Source organism: Sceloporus occidentalis, unplaced genomic scaffold (genome assembly GCF_023333645.1).
Source record: "Sceloporus occidentalis isolate IW3139 unplaced genomic scaffold, rSceOcc1.0.p SCAF_7, whole genome shotgun sequence".
Lineage (NCBI taxonomy): Eukaryota > Metazoa > Chordata > Lepidosauria > Squamata > Phrynosomatidae > Sceloporus > Sceloporus occidentalis.
In genome coordinates, this window is record NW_028316987.1 from 61,391,221 (window position 1) to 61,414,573 (window position 23,353).

Sequence of the window (23,353 nt, forward strand, 5' to 3'; positions counted from 1 at the left end):
CTGTCAACTAATAAAATTTAATTATAGTTTATTTTTACTAAACCTATTTACTTGGTTTTTCAGAATATCCTCAAAGTTAAAGTATTGTCTTAATTATTTTTTACTAAAGAGTGTTAAATTACTCTGAGGAAATATGTCCCTGTACAGTGATTCTGCTTCTTAACATTTTGTCAATGTACTATTTCTTACTAAAAAGGTCAAAAGAAATAGATTGGCAGCCATATTTTACTACCCGACTTGTAGATGACTTTGCCACTCACCTTAGAGTATTCAGAAAAGCTCAGCAGAGGATAACTGAAAAAGATGATCAGATTAAAGGTAATACTTGATTTTAAATATTATGTTCTGTTGATTTTCATAATGAACTGTATTAAAGTTTTGGCTGTTTCTCAATACATCCAAGTGTCATATTCTACCAAATTAATAGTGTGTGTGTGTGTGTGTGTGTGTGTGTGTGTGTGTGTGTGTGTGTGTTAGCTTTTCATATTTATTGATGAAAGAGGTCTAGTTTAGCCCATAACCTGTAGTGATAAACAAATATGATGCCTAAAGATCATATTGAATACATTGCTTAACATGGGTACTAGCTTTTTTGTGGGTTTTTCGGGCTATGTGGCCATGTTCTAGAACATAGCCCGAAAAGCCCACAAAAAACTATGGATGCCGGCCATGAAAGCTTTTGACTTCACATAGGTACTAGCTGTTCTGGCCCAGTTTCTACCACTTCCTGACTACAGCTCAGTGCCCCATATCCCAGGTCCTCCCTTCACAGAAAGGGTTTCTGTGAAGACCCAAGTGATTGCAACAGGAATGAGAACAGATAATTCCCTTGTTTCTTCATGAATTGACATGACTGTCTTGAGACAGCTTCTGGTGAAGTTTTCTTGTGTCTCAGATACTAGTTGGAGTGCCCATATTGAGGGAGGATGACCAGTTGCTGTAATCAGGTGAATAATGTCTCTTAAATGGGATAGATTTGAGCTTTCCACAGTTAAACTGGAAATTTGACATTATTTAAACATGCATATTTTGGTACAGCCTTGCCAAAAAAATTGGGTGAATAGTGGCTTCCTACTAGACTCCTGACAACAGCAGTTAACAGTGATTACTATTTGCTGGGTATGCTAAACACAAAGAACAGATAGCCTTGTCTCTGAATTGAAAATCTGTTTTATTGTAACGGAAATATGAAAAATGTACCTACACAGAGCTTTTCCAAGAAGTGCATTTCTTGGCACATATGGCAGGAAAAAATAACTCATCTGCAAAGAAGGAGCTATTTGCAAATGGTACTGAAAAGTAAATTCACATAGATGTATAAATGTGGAAAGCAAATGTTAGTATAGCTGTTGCAACATCATAGGGCTAAATGCAGACCAGAATACTTGAGTGTATATTTTTGGATCCACACAGTTTTCTCCATTTGTGTTTAGATGGAGCAGAAGATCTTGTAGATACATTTTTTGAAGTTGAAGTTGAAATGGAAGAGAAAATATGCCGTGATCTAGTCTGCACATCTCCCAAAGATGAAGAAGGTTTTTTTTTTAAATTTCCTTTTAAAAGATACAGTGTGGTTAAATTATGCCAACAACCAGGCTTCTGGAAATAAATGGATATTTCAGGGCAGACAGTTGTTCCTTTAATGATAATGTAGAATAGGATCTTTTTGTACTTCACAGGGTCACACTGAATTCTGTTATAATACAAAGTAATCCCTTTTTCTATTGTTGCAGAAATGGGACCTGAGATTCCATAGTACATATTTCACATTAATATTTTAATGTTTGGAATGATTTTGCTTTTGTAGAAGTTATTATCAGTAATTGATATTTTGGATTTTGTCATATCGATCCAAACTGAGGTGGTATTAGTTGTGGAATAAGAAGACATCGATGTCTTTTTTTAAAGATAAAAAGGGAAGATGTTTAACCGTATCCTAGATTTTGTTGTACAGTGTTTTCTTTTTTATCTTGTCTCTTTAGGATTCCTAAGGGATCTGTGTGAAGTTTTACTGTATTTATTGCTACCTCCTGGAGACTTCCAGAATAAGATCATGAGATATTTTGTCAGGGTAAATTTAATTTTGTATTCTATCACAGGAATATATCATATTTCTTAGCTTAGTAACTCCATAATATTTGTATAATCATGAGCAACAACATTTTTTTAAGTTAGGTATGTTCAATTTTTTTCTTTAATTTTTGGTTGTGCTGCTTCTAAATAATTGATCGTTTAACAAATACACCTCATAAAATATTTAAAAAGGAATTGTGCATGATGCATTCCACTGCTCAGCTTCAAAGCATGAAGGATTTCTATAACTTGGCATTGTTCAACCCTATCTTGCATCTACCTGTGCAAACAGGCAGTGTGATGGTATGTTAAGGCCTAGACCTCTTCCATATGAGGGAAGGTTGAATGAGGGTATGAGAAGTTCATCTACAGTGAACTGGTTCATACCTTATATAAAAGCACTTTTGTACCTTTTCCAAAGGAAGAGGGATTTTTAAATTGTATATAGTATATGTGACCACAAATTATTAAATGGCTCATATTAAAAGAGTCCCAGATTCTAGTATTTTTGCTTACAGGTCCACTAAATAAATTGTGGGAGGAGAGAATATTTGTGACTGCAGCATTAGTTGCTTGATCAGCTGACAAGATGATAGCTCTGCAAATATCAGTTTACTGAAGGACTTCCTCTCAGGTCGCACCACCTGCAAGGCATAGACTGAGGAAAGATATTCAACAACCCTTTAGTGGTTGCAGAAACATCGTCTGTTGTTTCGCATTGAAGATAATAGTACTGTATTTTCTGGCATATAAGGCAACCCCCAAGTCGCCGGAACCCTCCGCTCCTCCAGCGGCTTCTCAAGTCCTCCACGGAAGCCGCCGCCGCCACCCGGGATCTTCCGCTCCTCCAGCGGCTTCCGCGGAGGACTTGGGAAGCTGCTGGAGGAGTGGAGGGTGCCCGGTGGCGGTGGTGGCGGCGGCAACAGCGCCGAGAAGTAAGGGGCCGGCTCTTTCCCTTACCCCAGCCGGCTCTGGAGCCGCTTCCCCGCTGCCGCCTTTTAGAAGAAAAATGGCAAGAGCCTAGCCACTGCGGGTCCTCTCAGGCCTTCAGAGAGGCCCCCTCCAGCCGGCGCCAGTGCCTGCTGGCTGGGAGAGGACCCAGGAAGGACCCCAGAGACAGGGAGGAGGCTATGCCATTCGCCTGTCTCTGGGGTAAAAAACTGGCGCATAAGGCAGACTTAGAAAGTCGCCTTATACACCGGAAAATACGGTAAATGCTATCCATCAAGTTAGGAGTTTCAGGCCCTACTAAGTTATCAGCAACATCAACTAAAATATTTTAGAACAACTCAATCACAGCTGCCACTTTCCTTCGTGCTTTCTATTGGCTTTTATCGTTAGCCCTCCACGTAGGTGGCCTTGCCTACCATGACTTTGAACTTATGCGGAAGGCAAACCTGGCAGAAGTAATAGGTCGCATATCCATGCCGCTGTGCACATGTGCCACCGCGAGCATGCGTCCCATTATTTTCTATGGGGCTTGAGCATACACTCTTTTCTCCATATGCAGGGGTGGGGTCTGGAATGGATCCCCCGTGTATGGGGAGGGCGGACTGTACCATAAATGTAGTTTCTCCCGTAATCTTTATACTGAAACTTCCTATCCCAGTGATGGCGAATGTATGCCACGCGTGCCGGAAGTGGCATTTTAGGCCATTTCCTCAGGCACGGGGTGAGGGAGAAGGCGGAAGAGGCACGCATGTGCCTGTTCTTCCTCCCTGCCTTTTCCTGGCCTCCAGCTGTCTCTCGGAGGCAGTTGGAAGCCAGAAAAGGGCGCTCCAGAGAAGGAGCCAGAGGAGTGCGTCTCTGGCTCCTCCTCGCAGCCTTCTCCCGGCCTCCAGCTGCCTCTTCAAGTGAGCTAGAGGCTGGAAAAAGGGCGCGGAGAGGAGGAGCGACCGGCACGTGCCACTTGCTCCTCCCCAGGGAGCTTTGCCGGCCTCCACCTGTCTCAGGAGAGACAGCTGGAAGCAGGGAAAGGTTCGTGGGGAGGGAGGCAGGGGTCCTGCCCATCTCCCTTCCTCCCCACTTACCCTTCCTGCCTTCCAAGTGCCCCAAACGGAAAGGGAAAGGTCCATGGGGAGGGAGGCAGGGGCCCTGCCCATTCCTCTTCTTCCCCTTTTGCCTTTCCTCACCCCCAAAAGGCTCTAGTCTGGCAACCCCCTTCAAATCTTGAGAAGATGTACATCTTGCTATATTTTGGTTCATTTATCTTTTTGGCATCTGGAGTATAGATATGATGTATATTTATGGAACTGCCACCCACAGCTCTGATAATGCCTTGATGATTTTATATTTTACATTCAGTATGAAATAAGGATTTATTCTCATATGATCTTCATTACTGTATCTGGATTGATGTACGAGGTTTTAGTTTTAGTTTAAGATCTTGACCTAGTTAAAATTTTAGAGAAAGGCATTGTTTACATGACTTGCAAGTATTACTTTTATTATTGTTCCTTTTCTTTCAGGAAATCCTTTCTCAAGGAATTCTTCTTCCATTAATAAATCAACTCAGTGATCCTGATTATATTAATCAGTATTTCATATGGATGGTAAGCTTGTTAGCCTTGGAGGGCATTTTGAAAATGTCTGTATGCCCTGTGTTCTCACCTTTTTCAATATAATTCAATAACAGCAAGCATACAGCAGAAATGGACTTTGCAGACATGGTATATAAAATAGTTGCTATCAGTGTTAATCAGTTCTTTTAAAACTTTTCCAAACTGTAGTTTTCCAGGCTGAAATACTCTAAAAGAGCATTATATAAATGCAACATCCGCCAAAGTGGCTGGAACATTGTTTAGAAAATAATTCACTTGTATTTATTATCTGAACTTTTAAAAAGCTAGTGTTGAACTAGCAGTATTTCATAGAGTAATAGTCAAAGCAGCAGTCAAGAGCATATAGTCAGAGCAACAAAAAAAATGTATATTTTGCTTTCGTATATTTTTACATTAATTTTTTCCTGCATTATGGTTTACCAGGCCACTGGTTTCATAAGAATATAAATTGTTCTTGTTGTTCTTCTACAACAGCCAGGTGCATGCAGACTGCTAGAACACTGCTAGCCTAAGTATATTTGCTGAATGTATTCTGACTTCCAACTGACTAAGGCCATGAAATTTTGTTTGTTACATACCGTATTTTGACAGTGATAAGACATATTTTCTTTGCCATCATGAAACAAGTATATTGATAACAAGAAAATAATGAAGTTTGGTGCTGCTAGGAGGCAGTATGAAGCAGTTAAAAACAACTTCTTGGCAAATAAAATGTAATTCTTGAAAAATGATTACATATTTGTATATCAAAAGCATGTCTGTTTGGAAAAAATAGGTTAATTGTTAGTAACATTAGCTTTTCCTCACATATTTTAGATCCGTGATTCAATTTGCAACTATGAGGCCTTTATGAACATTGTTAAAGTAAGTGACAAAATAGGGGAGTTAGAAGCAGTAAGAGATAAAGCAGCAGAAGAACTGCAGTATCTTCGATCCTTGGATACAGCTGGAGATGGTTAGTATTTACATTTTCAGTTTTAAACTGTCATTATAACATAATTTGTTTTGCCTTCATACATTAGCTGCTAGACCAGGGGTGGGCAACTCTGGAAAGCTAAAAAAACAACAAAAAACATTTGGGACTGCAATCCTACACCTGTAAAAGCAAAAAATTTTGCCTCCAAATGTCCCCTAAGGTGTTGTTGTTAAGTTCGGTCAAATTAGTTTCAACTTGTGGCAACTCTATGAATGGTAGACATCCAACTCACCCTGTTGTCAACTGTCCTGCTCAGGTCTTGCAGAATCAGTTGTGGTTTCCCTCTTTTTCTACTGCCTTCTACCTTACCAAGCATTATTGTCTTTTTATGATAGGTCCAAAGTATGTCAGTCACAGTTTAATCACCTTGGCTTCTAGGTAGAGTTTGGGCTTGATTTGTTCTAGGACCTATTATTGGTCTTTTCAGCAGTCCATGGTATCCATAGAGCTCTTCTCCAGCACCACAGTTCAAATGAGTTGATTTTCTTCAAAGCTTTTACCTGGCTTTTACAGCTATACATAGCAATTGGAACTAAGAAATTGGCAGAGACTATCCTAACTTTAATAGTCAATGCTATATCTTTACACACCAGTATCTTTTCTAGTTCCTTCATAGCTATTCTAGCCTTCTTCTGATTTGTTGGCTGCAATCTCCATTCTGATTAATGACTGAGGCAAGGTATGGAATATCTAACTATTTCAGTGTCTTCATCATCTACTTAAAGTTATGTGAATAATCTGTGGTCATTATTTTTGTTTTCTTAATGTTCAATTGTAAACATGCCGTCTTACTTTCTTACTTTATTTTCTTTGGTAACTGCTTAAAGTCTTTGCTGTTTCCTGCCAGTAGTATGGTGTCATCTGCATATCTTAAATCGTTGATGTTCTTTCCTTCAATTTCACACATCCTTCCTCTGAATCTACAAGTTGAACAGATAGAGTGATAAAATGCAGCTTTACCTAACCCCATTGCCAATGGGCAATTATTGTATTTCACTGTATTCTGTTCTGATGGTACCTTCTCCTAAGTTGAATTTTGAGCATCAACTTCCTTACATGGGAAATTAATTCAAGCCCCGCTGTCCCCTTTCTTAGGGACTGGAATGTATACTGAATGTTTCCAATCTCTGGGCCATTGTTTGGTTTTTCCAAATTGTTGACAGATTCCCTTTTAGAAATTAGAGCTAGAGTAGATTCTGTCTCTATAGCTTGAAGCAACTCGGTTGGTATGCCATCTCTTCCTGGTGATTTATTTCTCCCAAGTGATCCGAGCACAGATTCCACTTCACTTTATAAAATTGTAGGTTCATTTTCAAGTGGTTCTTCCTCAAATTAATTTGTTATCCTTTTGCCTCTTATATAGTTCTTCAGTGTAATGTTTCTGTCATCTTTTTATTTCTGCTTGATTTTGCAGTTTCATGTTCCCCTACTGGTCATAGAACATCTCCATTCTTGTTATAAATTTCTCTTTCATTTCTTGGGTCTAGCAGAAGAGGTCTTTTGTTCATTTTCTTTTGTTGTCATCTTCAGTTTCTCTGCATTGATTGCATTCAGGGTTCTGCACATATTTTTGTCATCTTTTACTTTTGCTTCTATCCTGTTCTTAACTTCCTGTAGAGTTTCATCTGTTATCCATTGAGGCTTCTGTTTCTTGCTGGCTACAGATAAGACATAGGATTATCAGCGTAGGAGCTAGATACCATCTATAGCTCATACAATGGAATGTATATACTCATTGAGTTCAAGGATGAAAAGAATCATAGAATCATGGAATCGTAGAGTTGGAAGAGACCACAAGGGCCATCCAGTCCAACCCCCTGCCATGCAGGAAATCTCAATCAAAGCATCCCCGACAGATGGCCATCAAGCTTCTGTTTAAAGACCTCCAGGGAAGGAGACTCCACTACACTCCGAGGGAATGTGTTCCACTGTCGAACAGCCCTTACTGTCAGAAAGTTCCTCCTAATGTTGAGGTGGAATCTCTTTTCCTGTACCTTGCATCCATTGTTCTGGGTCCTGTTCTCTGGAGCAGCAGAAAACAAGCTTGTGTGACATCTCTTCAAATATTTAAACAGGGCTATCCTATCACCTCTTAACCTTCTCTTCTCCAGGCTAAACATCCCCAGCTCCTTAAGTCGTTCCTCATAGGGCATGGTTTCCAGTCTGAAGAGCCTAAGAAAGAGGATAAATGTTATTTTAATCCAAAAATAAATTCTTTTATTCCCTTTGCCCATAGTTTTGGGGCCAGGATGCAGCTCAGTATCACAGCCAAGTAAGCAGCAGTTCCAGTCTTTCAGGAGAGGGACATCCTCAACCAGCTCTTAATAAAAACAATCATAGATAGCAAGAGCAGCTAACCATTTTGGGGGCCTCCAATGGCACGCATAGAGACTATTTCTTAGGCCAGATTCTGCTTCAGAAAATTAAAGTTGTTACTCCTCCATTTCCAGACAGAAACTGCTTAGGAGACACAGGAAGGTGGTACTCTTACAGTCTGTCAATATATCTTTTGAGATGATGGTCCCTTCTAAAAGTGAATTTATTCAAGGAATAGTTCAGATTAAAGTGATAATGGACACAAGCCTTCATGGCTTGGGTGTACACTGTGTATCTATATTAGCACAGGGAAATTGGACTGTCAACCAAGCTTTTCACATAATAAACTGTTGAGATACAATCATTTTTGTCTCAGATTGAAGGCAAGAATATACGGATTTGCACATGACCTTAAAAAGTTGCATCCAGTCCCAAGATGGTGCAAAATCAAGATCTTCATTGAAGTTGGTTAGCCTACATTTAGTTTGTTCAGAGACCCACAATATTTAGTTACAAGAACATTTAAAAGGACAGTTTAACTTTCAGGCCAATTGGCTGAGGTCATAGATCAAATGTATAAGTGTTTATAACTCTTTTTCAGAAAGATGAGGTTTGGAAGGTTGATACAGTCAGCCCTCCCTATAGGCGGGCTTGCCTTCTGTAGCTTTAAGCTTACGCAGAAGGCAAACTCCAGCAAAAGTAATGGGGTGCATACATGCGCCTCCACGAGCATGCACCTCTGCAAGCACACGCTTTATTATTTTCTATGGGGCTTGAGCATACGCTCTTTTCCCCATACGTGGGGAGGGGGCGCGTCCGGAACGAATCCCCCACATTTGAGGAGGGCAGATTGTACTGTAATTTTTGAGCTAGCTAAAGGATCCTTGCTAATCCTATTCCACTAATCCTCATAGCTGGATTCATCGGGAAACTAAAAGTGAAAGGGGAGAAAACCTCCTCTTCCCATGGAAAAAACACCTTATTTAACTCCACTTGCTTCCTTTCCCAGTCCGATTTGCAAGCCTCCTCTTCCCATGAAAGTAACTCCACATTTAACACTACTTGGTTCTCTTCTCAATTCAATGTTAAAACCTCTCCTCCAGCACCTGGAAATCAGTGTTAGGTGTTCAGGAGAGGTTCAGAGAAGGAGGGATGGAAGTGGTATGGAAGTGGTATTTTCCCCTGTCCATCCTTCCTTAAAGCCCCCTAAGTTTTACCCTCGATGATCATATCATATTATCCATGTGTCATATCAAAATCCATGTTTTTTACCCTGAAACCACCTATTGACCTCTACATGAGGTCAATTTGTAGACGAGTATATATGTTAGGTCCTTGATAGGAGGTTAACATGTTGATCCTGCCATCTGGAACAATAGGCCAGGTTTAGCACACTGTACTATCTTCCATTCATTGCAGAAAAAATAAATGTTAAGCCCAACTTCGTTTTCAGGGCTTAGCCCTAAGTTTAGAGTATAATTATGAACTTGCCTATAGATGCTAAGGAGATGATAAAACATTGAAAAATTGTAAAAGGGACTGCTGCATTTTCCCCATATTAAAAAATAACCGATTTTTAAAATGTATTGTGTAACATCTGTGCAATCTTTTCTATGCCATTTATAATGTCAGTAGACCTTTTAATGTCTTTCCTATGTTTCTAAAATTATTAATAAAAACAACCTAATATTTCCAAAAGCTGTCAAAATGTAACAAGACAAAAGTAGCTCTGCTATGGTGTCAATCAATTTGCACTGTTAGTAGTTTTTGCAGCAAAACTTCTAACAATTTCCTGTCCTTAAAAATGGGGTGAAGCAGGCAGGCATGAAGGAGAGGCCTCTGGCTGCTCTGCCTGCTATTAGCCCCAGGACCAAGGCAACCGGATGGCCTGCTCTTAAAGCAGGATGCCACCATGGTCCCAAAAAGGCAGCCAGCAAGGAGCGGATTTTCACCTTTCCTTTTGCTGGTGGCTTTGGGCTGTCTTTGCTGGCCTCAGAGTGGCTTCTAGCTGCGACGGGGGCATGCATCATCTGCATGCTGTGCCCCTGAAGCAGCCAGAAGCTACTCTATTTGGCCCAAGTTACTCACATTAAAAATGCAGCATTTCTTTTTCAGTGTCTCTTGGTTTTCCATTTATACTTTAATCCATTTATATTTTAATCCATCTAGCATTCCAGAAATCTAATTGAATGATTTCTGGGTTTTTAGGTTTTACTTCTTAATGTGTTTATTTTCAGATATCAACACTATAAAAAATCAAATAAATAGCTTATTGTTTGTGAAGAAAGTATGTGATTCAAGAATACTGAGGCTGCAGTCAGGAAAAGTAAGTAACCTCAGATGGAATGTGTTAGTATTAAAAATATATATTTAGGCTCATCCATAAAGATATATTATATACATCTAGTCATGTGGACTGTATTTCATATTAGTGTTCTCATAAATGTTAGTCCAAACTTGTTGTTTATCTATATTTTATATAAACGTGTGGCTAACCATGAAGCTCCACATGTTTGATGAACGTAATCCATTTAGATTAATTATTTTCTCATTAACTTTCTCATGCTAAAAAAATAACTTATATATGAGTCTGTTATTGGCCTCAGGGCTGCATGACACATTTTCTGGTATTCTTTAGTCTTAATGACTTTCCCAATCCACTAAATCCCCTGCTGATGCCATTATCACAGAACAAAATTCAGAGGTGTAAATGTAATGGGGAAATAAAGAAATCTTACCAAATTTCTTGTTCTGGACAAGATAGCTTGTTTCAACACTGGAAACACATTAACATATGTGATTTTCCCCCCTGGCAGTTCCAGAATGAGATGACAAACACTTTTTCATTAAGATTTCTGTAATTTATCCAGAATATGCAAAACTAGTGTGTTTTTCCTTTGTCAAGCAAAACATGTACATAGCAAGCTTTTTGATTGGTCAAAACTATGCGAGTAATCCATAAAGATGCAAGTAATCCTGGCTTTTGAAAGTCCATGCATAATAGTTTAGCTATGCAATTTGTACAGTTTACACATTTTGTACAAAAATCATTTTTCCAATTGCAGAAAAATATATTTCTGTCTCATTGGAGATTCCCCCCCTCCCCTCCGAGTTCCTTTTTCTCAAATGCGAGAACAGAAGAAAGTGTTTACTTCCCTAATAGGGGGAAATTACAGAGTCTTTGGCTCTGTTTCCCAGTTTTACTTAGCTGTAAATATTTCGGCAACAAACATTTTTGACAGTTTGGATTACTAATATGGAAAAATTACCTATATTTGACCTGTGAAAATGTTGCTGGAATTAAATAAGCATTGCCTTCCCTTGAAACACTGTATATATGTTGCTGCTAAAATCATGTTCGTGTTGGGATTATGTTGATTTTAATTTAGGATTTCATGCATGGTTGTCTTTATCCAGGAAATAGATACTGTGAAACTGGCTGCAAACTTCGGAAAACTTTGCACAGTCCCTCTGGACATCATTCTAGTAAACAATGTTGCACTACAATTTTTTATGGGTAAGAACACAATAAGGAAAATGCTGTATTGTGTTTCAAATTATGGAATACTTTATTAGGATATCATACACATAAATGAATTAAAAAGACAGAAGGAGAAGTTAGTTTGGTGTCCTGTCTAATTCAGCACAATTCATTGATTTGATTTGCTTTCTCCTGCAAAATGAAGTTATATCCAACTTCTTCCAAGTCAGAAGAATGGGAGTCAAGTATGGCATTTGTGGTGAGGCAAATGTATAGAAAGCAGCAAATGGAAGTTCCACGAGGCCAAGTAAAAACAAAACCACCTGTTTCTCATATCACAGAGCAAATTTCATCTGGAAATTTGCTAACCTGATAGTGTATTAACCAGAATATATCTGTACCTGCCCAAATGCACAATGAATTTTTGCTTTAACTGTAAGTTCTGCATATAGGATCTGGTTTACTTGGGCTGGAACAAATAATCATTTCTTATTCTTTGCATTGCACTGCTCTGAGAATATTATTTCAAATGACAGTACATACTCTTGTTTCATATTTAATCCTCTCCATACTTCCTTCCATTGAAAAAGCAGTATCTCTTACCAGGTTGTTATGGTGAATTTTAACTCACCATAACAATTTTTTGTTCCTGAATAAGCCTTGAATTTATATATGATGTGCTGTTCAAGATTGTCTCAGTAAGAAACCACTGGTGGCACAGTGGTTAAATGTCTGTACTGCAGTCATTCGCTCAAAACCATAAGGTTGCGAGTTCAGTACCAGCAAAAGGGCTCAAGCTTGACTCAGGCTTGCATCCTTCCGAGGTTGCTAAAATGAATACCCAGATTGTTGGGGGCAATTAGCTTACAGTTGTAAACTGCTTAGACACTGTTAGTTCAGTATGAAGTGGTGTATAAATTGTTTGTTTGTTTGTATATGCATAATACATTTTTGGATCTTAAATCTGGTGTTCAGCATTGCAGTATCTCATGCAAGAGTAATTTGTTGAATCTGTAATACAGCACTAATCCAAAATCAATATCAGCACCATTTTGTTAATAGAATTTTAAAAAAATCTCCCACAGTAATTTCATATTATTCTAGTAATATGATTGGATTTATTTTATTTTGTAGATTACATGCAGCAGATGGGAGGCCAAGCACATCTCTTTTTCTGGATGACAGTAGAAGGATACAGGGTTACAGCGCAGAAACAGCTGGAAGTGTTGCTCAGCCTTCAGAAAGATGGAATGCATCAGACAGCACAAACCAAAGGCCTTTTAAGAACAGCTGCAGTTGGAATTTATGATCAGTATTTGTCAGAGAAGGTACAAATGGGTTCCAAAGAAAAGTAAGCTATATAGGAACTGGACTATATTTTTCATTGTGGGTTACAAAGAAGAAACTTATAAATGGCAAAAAAGTCAATAACAGGTATATTGGGTTAGTATGTTGTTTAACCTGCTGAATAATGAAATACCAAATGGATAAGATATTGTCACCAGTTAAAGATTATCATACCTATTTCATATCTTCTGTATCCTCTCAGTGAATGTTTCCAATACCATACTGGAATAAAGTAGTCCTTTTTTAATCTTTAGAAGCAGTCTAGCCATCTGTTGCTTGCACAGGAATCTTAGAATAAAGTTGTTGATCATCTGTTGCTTGCTGATGTATCAAGCATAAAAACAGTAAACTATATCAGGGTGATTTTTAAGCATAAAAAATCTGTAACTATAAAAGATCTGTTTTTTTCCTCCTTTATTTCAGAAGACTTTCATTTTCATTCATATTCTTGACATTATGTGTTCATTTTAGTTTGGATTTGGGAATTTTAGCCACATGCAGCAAAAACTTTAACTGTTTGGCTTTATATTTATTCTGTAGGGAGAAGGCATAGAATGTGGACCTTCTAAAATGTAAATTCATATTCTACTCATAAATAAAAATTTTCTTTCTAATTTCTATGACAGGCGGCTCCAAGAGTAAACATTGATGATGCCTTGGTAGCGAAGCTGGCGGAAAAACTGAATAATGAAGACCCAACACCTGAAATCTTTGATGAAATTCAGAGAAAGGTATGTCATATTCAGTTTCATAAACAAAGGTGGAACTTGTTGCCTAGAACTAGTTTTGTTGATTTTAGATTAATATTCAAGATTGTTCTGGAAAAAATATTGGACAGTTTCTTGTATGAGCAGCTTCATGCTTTACTGTTTAGGCCTTGATGGAAATCTAAATGTACTAGTGTAAAGTCGAAGGCTAAATGTACTAGCATTCTAATAATGGTGCTTTTTGATGTCATGTTAAGTTTACACTGTTGCAAATTTGAATTTGGATTTAGAAAGAAGCTTCTAAATTTGAGGACACAGTAGAATAAATCAGTATTGCTAAGCTGTTAGAAAAGAATTAGGGAACATTTATTTAGAAACACTGTTGTATTAATAGTTTTGGCACAGGTATTCTATATTTAATTGAAAATAGGTAGGCTTCAGAGGAGCAGAGATGTAGTTACGTCATCGGGACCATTATGCAAACGGAGCCAATAGTGTGGTCATTGCTCCTTGGGTCCCATTGCACACAGTGTTACCAGCGTGCTATGCGACCATTGCACATTGTGCACCAGAATGTTAAGTGAGAATTCCCACTGTGCAACTGGGCAAGCCATCCCATTGTCACAATTCCCTAGAAGGATGTAGCTACAACATCATATTACAAATTGTAGCCTCTTATACAGGATCTTGGCTCATATCTTTAACTGACAGTCTGACTCAGGAAAAGATAACCGTTCAACACATTAAGGTCTTAAATTAGGTACCCTGTCAAAACTTTCAAATATGTTTGATAATTGAATTGAATTGGTGATATTGATTACATAATGTTGAACTATAATTCCTTAAGGTATATGAGCTGATGCTACGGGATGAAAGATTCTATCCATCATTCAAACAGCATCCACTTTATGTGCGAATGCTTGCTGAACTAGATATGCTAAAGGATCCTAGTTTCAGGGGATCAGATGATGGTGAGGGAGGTAAGTTAATTAACACTTTAATAGCATCCTACTTACTTATGATATTATTTGATACCAGATAAGATTTGCTTACAGTGTGAATTTTGAATTTAAACGTTTATCCAGCCTTATGATTTGCATTGTTAACCATTTTTGTAATGTAGATAGAATCCAATAAAATTAGACTGAAGAATATATTGAGATCCCGTCCCATCTAATTTCTTTTTTGGCTCCAATTTCTGAGAGTCAGTCTAAACAAAATCTTTTAGAGAGTTGCCAAGTCTTAAAGAAAGGAACTCTCCTATTGTATTAATTGTGTACAGTATCTCTATGTCTTGTAACAGACTTGTTTGCATTGTGCAATGAACTAAATGTTTTGGATAGAACTCAAAACTTAAAATTAATTTCCATGGAAGTTAAATCCATAAACATCAAACAAGCCCCTTTTTTCCTTTCTGAAAATCCAATCACTTTACAGAGAGTATCTCAATAATGTGTGACTTAGCCTTCTAGGTTTATAGCAAGGGGTTTTGAGATTTTCAGAATTCTCAATCCATGGTTTTAAGTGTGATTTTTTTATTATGTCACAAATAGTGCTTTGTTAGATAGAATATTAATCTAAGTTTACTTACATAAAAATGTATGTGTTCATGCTTATGTAGTATACACTGTAGTAGTGTACCTTCGAAACTTTTTAAAGGTTGGGAATATTTTCCTCTCATTTTGTATGGCTAGATTGCTGTGTTATTGGGATGATGAACCATTCTTAAGTAAAATGTAGTTCTGTATTTATCATTTTCTTGGCATGAAATAGTGAAAGATTTACTTTGCTGCCTCCTAGTGACATGTATTAGTAATACCAGCTTGTTTATGTTAATTTTTAAAGGATGGCAGGGTTACGGCACCTTTTAATAATGAATTTAACTCTATGCTTTGTTTTTATTTGTTCTAAACTAATTGGGAGTAGCATGCAACTTGCAGTATTTTATTCTTTTACACAATTTTGGCAACAAAGATTTTGCATATTTATGTTTGTGTGTCCCCAAACCATTTTTTAGTTAGTCAGATGATTCTTTTTATCCAACTCTGTACACTCGTTTAGTTTAAACAAAATTGTGGATTAATTTTGAATAGATCTAGTCAGCTGGGCTAAACAGGGCTGTATGTATAATAATGTTCTAGTTTGGATTTTTCTGAAACTATATATTCTACATAACTCTTAAATAATTTGAGATCTCCCCCCACTCTGATTTTTATTTTTAATTTATAGAATACAGATGCTTTGTTGTTTTCACTTTTTAAAAAATCCTGTCTCTTCTTTATTATCACTTTATATATAAAACCATTGCACACAATCACCCTTTTCTCAATTCTACATGTTATGTTTATGTTGGAAGAAACTTAGGCATTCTCTTCCCCCTCATTACATAGATAGGATTTCCTATTTAGGTCCCTCTCTCTTTAAGACTGTCTCTATCTCAAGATACTAAAATGTTAATCGTACCGTTAGTATGTGTCTCTAGTCTGCCTGCTAGTCTTACATATCTTTCTCTCAGCCTTTCTGCTGTATATATATTTAGTTAGATTAGGTTTTAGTTTTGTTATGTATATATTTATTAAAGCCATTATTATTTGTTTTTAAGCCACAAACTACATTTTTTGTTAGTCTTTATTTTTAGGAAAGCATATTAAAATATAATCTGACCCACACTTCTGCTATAGTGAAAGCTAGACTCTGACAGGTTTGACTTTCATACTTGTTTATTTCTGTTTCCCTTTAACAGGGTTAACACCCTGGGAAACTCAAATTGCACCCCACATTTTGGGGGTTATGGACCCAGAAGGGGTTAAAGTCTAGACCCAGAAGGGGTCCCAGTCTAGACAGTGAGGTCTCAGAAGAGGTTCCAGATTATTTTTAAACTATTTCTCCTGAATATACTGACCAAGAGTTTACAGTTACCTCTTCTTATCCTGTATCCACCAGCTTCAATCCTCTGAAAGTTAACCTCAACCATTTGTCTCTTTTGTGGCATTTCAAGGGCTTTAGCACCTTTCTTCCCAATAGAATTAGTTGATTTAATCCTCCGGCAGGATTAACAGTAGTGCCACTGATATGTAGATGTAGAATCCTTCTTGACCTTATTGCCTAGATTTTGGCAAGAACACACTAATTGCTGTCATTTCACTGGCAGAAATGTCTGCTTGTCAAGGTGCTTGGTTACATTGAGAAATGTTGCATAGAACAGAAATCATAAAGTAGGCTGTCCTAGTCTGGTAGGTATGGGGTGGGGTGGATTTTATTCCCCTTCAAATACTATTGGCCCTCCATATTCGTGGCTTTGAGTTTTGCGGATTTGATTTTTTGTGGTTTTTATGAATAAGGTTATCTCTAGGACTCCCTAAGTACTCCTGTGTAATTTTGCTGGAAGTTGACCATAGAGTTGTGCTGGAGAATTTAGAAGTTTCTAGAGAAATGTCTAGGCATTTGTAGGTTCTCCAGCAGGATTCTGTGACCAACCTCTGGCATATGTTGATCAGAGAGTTGCACTGAAGGGCGTGGAGATTCCTAGAGAGGTGTTCTCTTAGGTAAAAAGAATAGTTCTTTTTTTCTTTTTTTTCTCCCCCCCCCCTTTTTTTTCTTTTTTCTTTTGCATATTTTTCCACGTTCACTTCACCCCTAACCCCAACGAATGTGGAGCGACTATTGTGTTTTGTATTTGGAAACAAGTAAAACTAAAGCCAGGTTGAACTGAGTGCATTAATACTTTGCATCTAGATAATTTAAGCTTGCTAGTTATGTAGAAATCCCAGAAATGCTTTGTTTGTTTAACACTTAAATTTTAACCTGGTTAAACTTTTACACTTTAAATAACAATGCTCCCTCTCTCTTGGCAGAATCCTTTAATGGTTCTCCTACAGGCAGCATTAACTTGGTAAGTTTTCAGTGTTGTCACTCACATCTTATATTAACCTGTTTACTTGGGCTAGCCATTTTGGTCTCACAGCAGTTTTGCAGTATTTTAAAAACATAAAACACATTTGTTAATTTTTAAGGAGACGCAAGACGTGTCTGTGATATGTTTGATGGGGATATGGTGGGTAGGTGGGAGACACAGAACTGCATCTGTGTAGCTCCGTTTGGACCTTTTGTCTCATTGAGCAAGAAGAAGAGTAAAATAATAGAATCTTTGTAAAAAGTCATGGCCAAGTCAGTTCAACAATCCCATTAGGATTAATACTAAGAAGCCAAAATTGTCTATCAATTTCAAAGACAGATACAACTTTACATAAAAAAATCCCACTGGTTTCAGAATACGTTATTGCTCATTTGCTATGGCTCTTTAATGAGTTCTCTGGTGTGGAAAGTGTCCCTGGAGAGCAAGGATAGGCTGTGGGCCACTCTTCTGGTTGACCATGTCCTGGAGGGCTGTACTTTTTTAGTTCTGGTTTGTTAAGGAGGAGAAAATATTTTTTTTTAAAAAAAAACTTTAAAATATATTAAATTAGTTACATATGTGGAATAGATTTTAAATTGCTGTAGTTAATTAAATTATTCCATTAAAGTTTCACCTGCTCATTATTAACACATAAAACCCTTCACTGATGCTTGATTATTATTAAATTTATGAGTCGGAGTGGTGTAGTGGTTTGAGTGTTGGAATACAACTCTGGAGAACAGGGTTTGAATCCTTGCTCAGTCATGGAAACCCAGTGGGTGATCTTTGGTAAGTTACACTTGTCAGCTTCAGAGGAAGGCAAAGGCAACCCGCTTTTGAATAAATCTTGCCAAGAAAGCCTTGCTCCTTAGGGTTGCCATAAGTCAGAAATGACTCGAAACCCACACAACAACAACAATACAAATGAACCTTAAACAAACTTAACTTGACTTTAATATGATTGATTGTTATACTAAAGATTGCTATTGAATTGAATTGATTGTAGCATTGACTACAGTCAGTTAAAAAAAATTAAAAATTGAGAACATAAGGGAGGGGACCACTTGCAACCCACAGTCCATGCCTGATATACTGTTTAGAATGTTAGATATAATGCTAAATTAGATGTGATGCATAAATAAGATCAGCCATCTTTGTTTGTTGTTGTGGTTTTTTTTAAAAAAATACATTAAATAACAGCTGCATGGTGCAGTAATTTGGAACAAAGCTGCAATCCTGTAGAAAGGAGGTTGAATGATGCTGTTTGTTAGATAAATCCCTCTCCCATTGCTTTTTGACCATAAGAAGAAACATAGCTATGGTCATGTCACTAGGTAATTAAAAGAAGATATTTAAAAAGAGAAAGGGCCTGACTTGGTATGTGACTTACAGTATTTTATACTGTATGTCATCATTCTTTTTGATCCTTTGAAAAAGGCTCATTAAGTTAAACAGGAAAATGTTTTATATCTCTTCTGTTCTTGCCAAGGAATCGTCCCCATTTAAATTGTTTAAGAGCTCATTTCGGTCTTTGATCTGTTGCTTTGTTTTGCAGCTAATAATGAGGAATGGAAAAACTAATATCAGGAAAGGGAGATACATTACACCTGCCTCTTTGATAATAGAAGTTTACCACATGGAAGATCTCTCTCTCTCTCTCTCTCTCTCTCTCACACACACACACACACACACATTAGGAAAGTAACAGTGAGCATGTAGGGATAGGTTTATCAACTGCTTATAGCCCCAGAATATCCTAAGTGCTGAATGGGAACTGGCTATTACCTGCCATTCTTGGGAACTAGTGAGGACAACTATTTGGGGGCTTTCTGCAGCTGAATACTAAATAAGATGGACTAGTGTTTTGATAAAGTAGTTCTTTATTCTGGAAAATAGTAAGAGTACAAATTTCTATACTAAAATCTGTTACTGTGACTATTTTTCCCCTAGTCATTGGATGATCTTTCAAATGTGCCTGCTGATGAGTCCATACAACTACATGCATATATTTCAGATACTGGTGAGTTTAGAAGTGTCACTTTCCTTTTCTCTTCTGTAGTTTGGTAATATTATTTACATATTTTGTTATTTTCTTCACAAACCTTTATTAGCTTTGTAAACCTTGATTAACAGTGCAGTCATGCATTCTTACATATGAAACCATTCATTCTCTCCCACCCACCACCCTTAACAATCTGTTTTCCAGAATTAACAAACTCAAGAAACAAAAAGTTACGTAGGCTCCTGAAATAGGTTGGTCTAGAGCAATAGATTTTGAGTTCTTCCTACTTTTAACTAGCTGTACTTAGATTGAAAAGCAACTTTTCTGGTGGCATGGTTTGGCTGCTTCTTTGATAAAGGGAGTTTATAAACTCCTTGCACTAATGGAACTGACTTCACGGTTCTTTGAATTCTAGCCATGTAATTATGGTGTTTCTTTGTGTTAGTAAAGTATTGTGGTGTAGTTGTACTTAAATTCCCAAGTACATGATTTAACATTAAATTTTCACTGTCTTAACCTACATTAGCACCATCATTAAATTGCATGGCATGCTTTACATCAGAATAGAATTTGTTCACATGTTACACTCATTCCAGCAGTTATTTTTAATGTATCATACATATTTAGACATTTTTGGGTAGGTGAGTAAACAATAGGTGTTAGAGCTTGAGATCAGATGGGGAACATAATTTTAATTCTAAACATACACAAGAAATGATAATTTATTTTCCTTTGTAATTTGGAAAGTTTTTTAAAGAATTGGATCCATAAAAAGGAAAATTGAACTGGATCTCAGTCCTAACATATCAGTATGGGCTGGGGAAAAGATAGCACCAAATGAAATAGCCAAAAAGGCTACTTGCATAGTACTGTCAAGGAGAAGCACAAGACCCATCATTGCTGCTGCATTCCTTGTGGAACTAGGCCTGTCACAAAACTCAGTGCTACAATTTATCTGCTCCTGCATCAGCTCCCATCCACACACACACAGGGAGGAGGATGATATAATACACCCCCTTTATCCACATGGAATGTGTCATGTACAGCCTAAACTCATCTCTCATCCAACCCTCCTTGTTGTCAACATCTGGTGAAAGCAGTGAACTAGGTTACTTGGTGTTGGTGGGCAAAATACGATAATGAATTGTATTATTACATTGGGCTTCTATGTAAGGGATTCAGATTAATGGTGTCTCCCTTTTCTTTCAACAGAGCTTTTAATTTGGACTCTAATTCAGACAGGGATATGTTCAGGAGGGACTTGGGCTCATACACTTCACCCCTTTCCTCATCTTCTGGTGTGGCCGTTTGGTATTCTGAACTGCCAAACCATAATTTGGCACTCAGTCCAACAAGGGAAATTATCTTTAACCTTAACTGTAATCAGTTGAAACAAGGCAACTTCAAATCATGTTAGAAAGCTGACAACTAACCATAGTATTGTTTGTAAACATAAAAATTCATTTTCTTAGCATAGTTTACTTGAGTTTTACCTCGGCACAACTTTACTAATTTGATTACTTAATCCAGTCAGATTCTAATTAAAGAAACAGTGCAGTGGTGTTATCAGCCTCCTGTTTGTACTACGTTCCCAGTAACTGTCCATTTTATCCCAGTGGCATTTTATTGTTGTTGTGTGCCTTCAAGTCGTTTCTGATTTATGGTAACCCTAAGGTGAACCTATCGGGGTTTTCTTGGCAAGATTTGTTCAGAGAAGGTTTGCATTTTCCATTATAAGAATAAAAGCACACAGAATAGCCTGTGACTGATCAACCAGAAACATCTCCTGCCTCCACCACCTACACATACACATAAGCTAACATTAATTGGCTATAAGATACTTTTCTATCTTAATAATGATTTCTCATAAACAAAATGTGTTCAGCTTCTGGACTAGAGGAAGCTGAAGCATTTCTGGATATAGGATGCTGCTTCCAAGGAAGTTTACACAGAGAAGGTGGTTTGCATGCCCATATTGTCTTCACTTCTTCCATTTCCAACATCTTTTCATTTCATGTTTCTTCTGCCCTTTCGTCTTCCTCTTCCTTTTTTGTGTCTCTTTTTTCTCTTTATTTTTTTGTTTTAAATTGCTAGTCTGTGCTGATTATGACCCATATACTGTGGCAGGAGTTTGCAATGACCATGGAAAGACATATGCATTATATGCTATTACTGTTCGCCGTCGAACTCCAAATGGTGATGAAGTATGGAAGACGTATCGTCGCTACAGTGACTTCCATGACTTCCACATGAGGATCACTGAACAGGTAGGGTCTGCATTTAATTTTGGTATGAGGAAGAAGAAGAATATATTGTCCCATTGATTTCAGTTGGTGATGGGTAACCTTCTGTGAGGCTGGCCTGAAATGAACTAATTTGAATACTTTTAAAATTTAGTCCAGGTCTCTGTTCCTAATATGCTACGTATGGACTAGACTAATAAGATGAATCCAAATTTGGGCTTGGATTGTAACTAGTTCAGAAAGGGTAAATTAATATTCCATGCTTCCCAGTACCAAACTTTGGATATGCTGCTAATTCAGATGAACATATTGTTCAGATTCCTATTTGCTGAAAATCTGAAAGGTACGGGAGGCTATTTCTCACAAACAGGGAATGATGGGCAAAGTTTCTTTAGAAGATCATTTCAAAACCCAACATTCAGTTTCACAGAAATGCTTCTCTATGTAGAAGAGTTTTCTCCCTACACAGGAGAAGAACATGCAGTGGACAGAATTAGGCTATAATGTTTTTCCTTCCATCTATCTTTCTGTGTGTAGAAACTTTCTTCTATACAGAGAAGCTTTCAGTTGCCTGAGCCCACACACCTTCAACCTAAGGTGGTCCAGAGCAGAAACAAATTGTTCCAAATCCCTGTTAAAGTTAACATTCATCAGTTCTAGTCAGAATATAATGTAATGTCCACAGTAAATGGTGGATAAGGAAGAGAAGGAGAGAGTCCCAGTCTCTTAAGTTGCAGTCCTATATTCATGTGTTTGTGAGTATTGAACTCAGTGACGCTTTTCTATGAGTAGACATAGAGGATTTCAGTTTTAACTGTAGGTAAGAAATCAATAGTGTTACCTTTGCAATAGGTCTGAAGTGTATTAATTAGCTAAATGACAAGACCATTTGATTGTACTTAGTGCATAGTGTGTGTGTGTGTGTGTGTATAATGTAAAAATATATATTTTAATATGTTTGATTTTTTTTCTAGTTTGAAAATTTAGCAAATTTATTGAAGCTTCCTGGTAAAAAAACATTCAATAACATGGATAGAGATTTTTTAGAAAAAAGGAAGAAGGATTTAAATGCATACTTGCAGGTATGTTCTCATATTCAAGGTTTTTGAATAAGGATGCATATGTGGTTTATTCATCCCTTTCTCCTATCCTCAGCCCTGCCATCTTTTGAAAAAGCCATGAAGTTAATTCACTTGGCTGAGTAAAGATTCTGTGCCAAAATTTTTTTGACTTCGTTATACGTAAGAGCCAGCATAGCATAGTGGTTTGAACTCTGGACTATGACTCTGGAGTCTAGATTTCAATACTCTGCTCAGTTACGAAACTCAATGGGTGATCTTGGGCAAGTCATATGCTCTCAGCCTCAAAGGAGGAAGGCAGTGGGAAACCTCCTTGGAAAAAACCTTGCCAAGAAAAGCCCATAATAAGTTCACCTTAGGGTTGCTATAAGTCAGAAATAATTTGAAGACACACAACAACAACAAATAGATAAAATATAAAGCATGGTTTGTAAATATAAATATTTATCATCTTGAATTATTAATAAGTTTGGTATTAAGTGTATATTTCTAACATCAAAAACTGATTTGGGCTCAGTTTTAGTGGAGGGGAAACACACAAGATACAGTTGTATGACATAATGGGCTTGGAACTTGTTGAAGATTGAGCAGACATCGCCAGGGATGCCTTTTCACAACTTCAAAGGACACTGAACCTAGTTTATGTTCGGGAGAGGGAGGACAGGATTTCACC

The 23,353-nt window shown here is 37.4% G+C and overlaps 1 protein-coding gene across 6 annotated transcripts in view; it reads left to right on the top strand.

The window, feature by feature from the left end:
• SNX13 (sorting nexin 13) overlaps window positions 1-23,353 on the top strand; it is an 88,386-nt gene that overhangs the window by 48,397 nt on the left and 16,636 nt on the right. For 4 of the 6 annotated variants that reach the window (XR_016281940.1, XM_089533112.1, XM_089533116.1 and 1 more), the window contains exons 6-19: window positions 197-318; window positions 1,434-1,535; window positions 1,983-2,071; window positions 4,542-4,625; window positions 5,451-5,589; window positions 10,164-10,252; window positions 11,344-11,443; window positions 12,542-12,735; window positions 13,381-13,485; window positions 14,309-14,441; window positions 17,316-17,353; window positions 19,307-19,376; window positions 21,453-21,625; window positions 22,576-22,683. Coding sequence is in view for 5 of the 6 variants with exons in the window: in XM_089533112.1 (XP_089389238.1) it covers window positions 197-318; window positions 1,434-1,535; window positions 1,983-2,071; window positions 4,542-4,625; window positions 5,451-5,589; window positions 10,164-10,252; window positions 11,344-11,443; window positions 12,542-12,735; window positions 13,381-13,485; window positions 14,309-14,441; window positions 17,316-17,353; window positions 19,307-19,376; window positions 21,453-21,625; window positions 22,576-22,683 (1,546 nt within the window). In the remaining variant the exon portion in view is untranslated. The remainder of the gene's footprint in view (window positions 1-196; window positions 319-1,433; window positions 1,536-1,982; window positions 2,072-4,541; window positions 4,626-5,450; window positions 5,590-10,163; window positions 10,253-11,343; window positions 11,444-12,541; window positions 12,736-13,380; window positions 13,486-14,308; window positions 14,442-17,315; window positions 17,354-19,306; window positions 19,377-21,452; window positions 21,626-22,575; window positions 22,684-23,353) is intronic. The other 2 variants (XM_089533114.1, XM_089533115.1) reach the window with 1 other exon arrangement.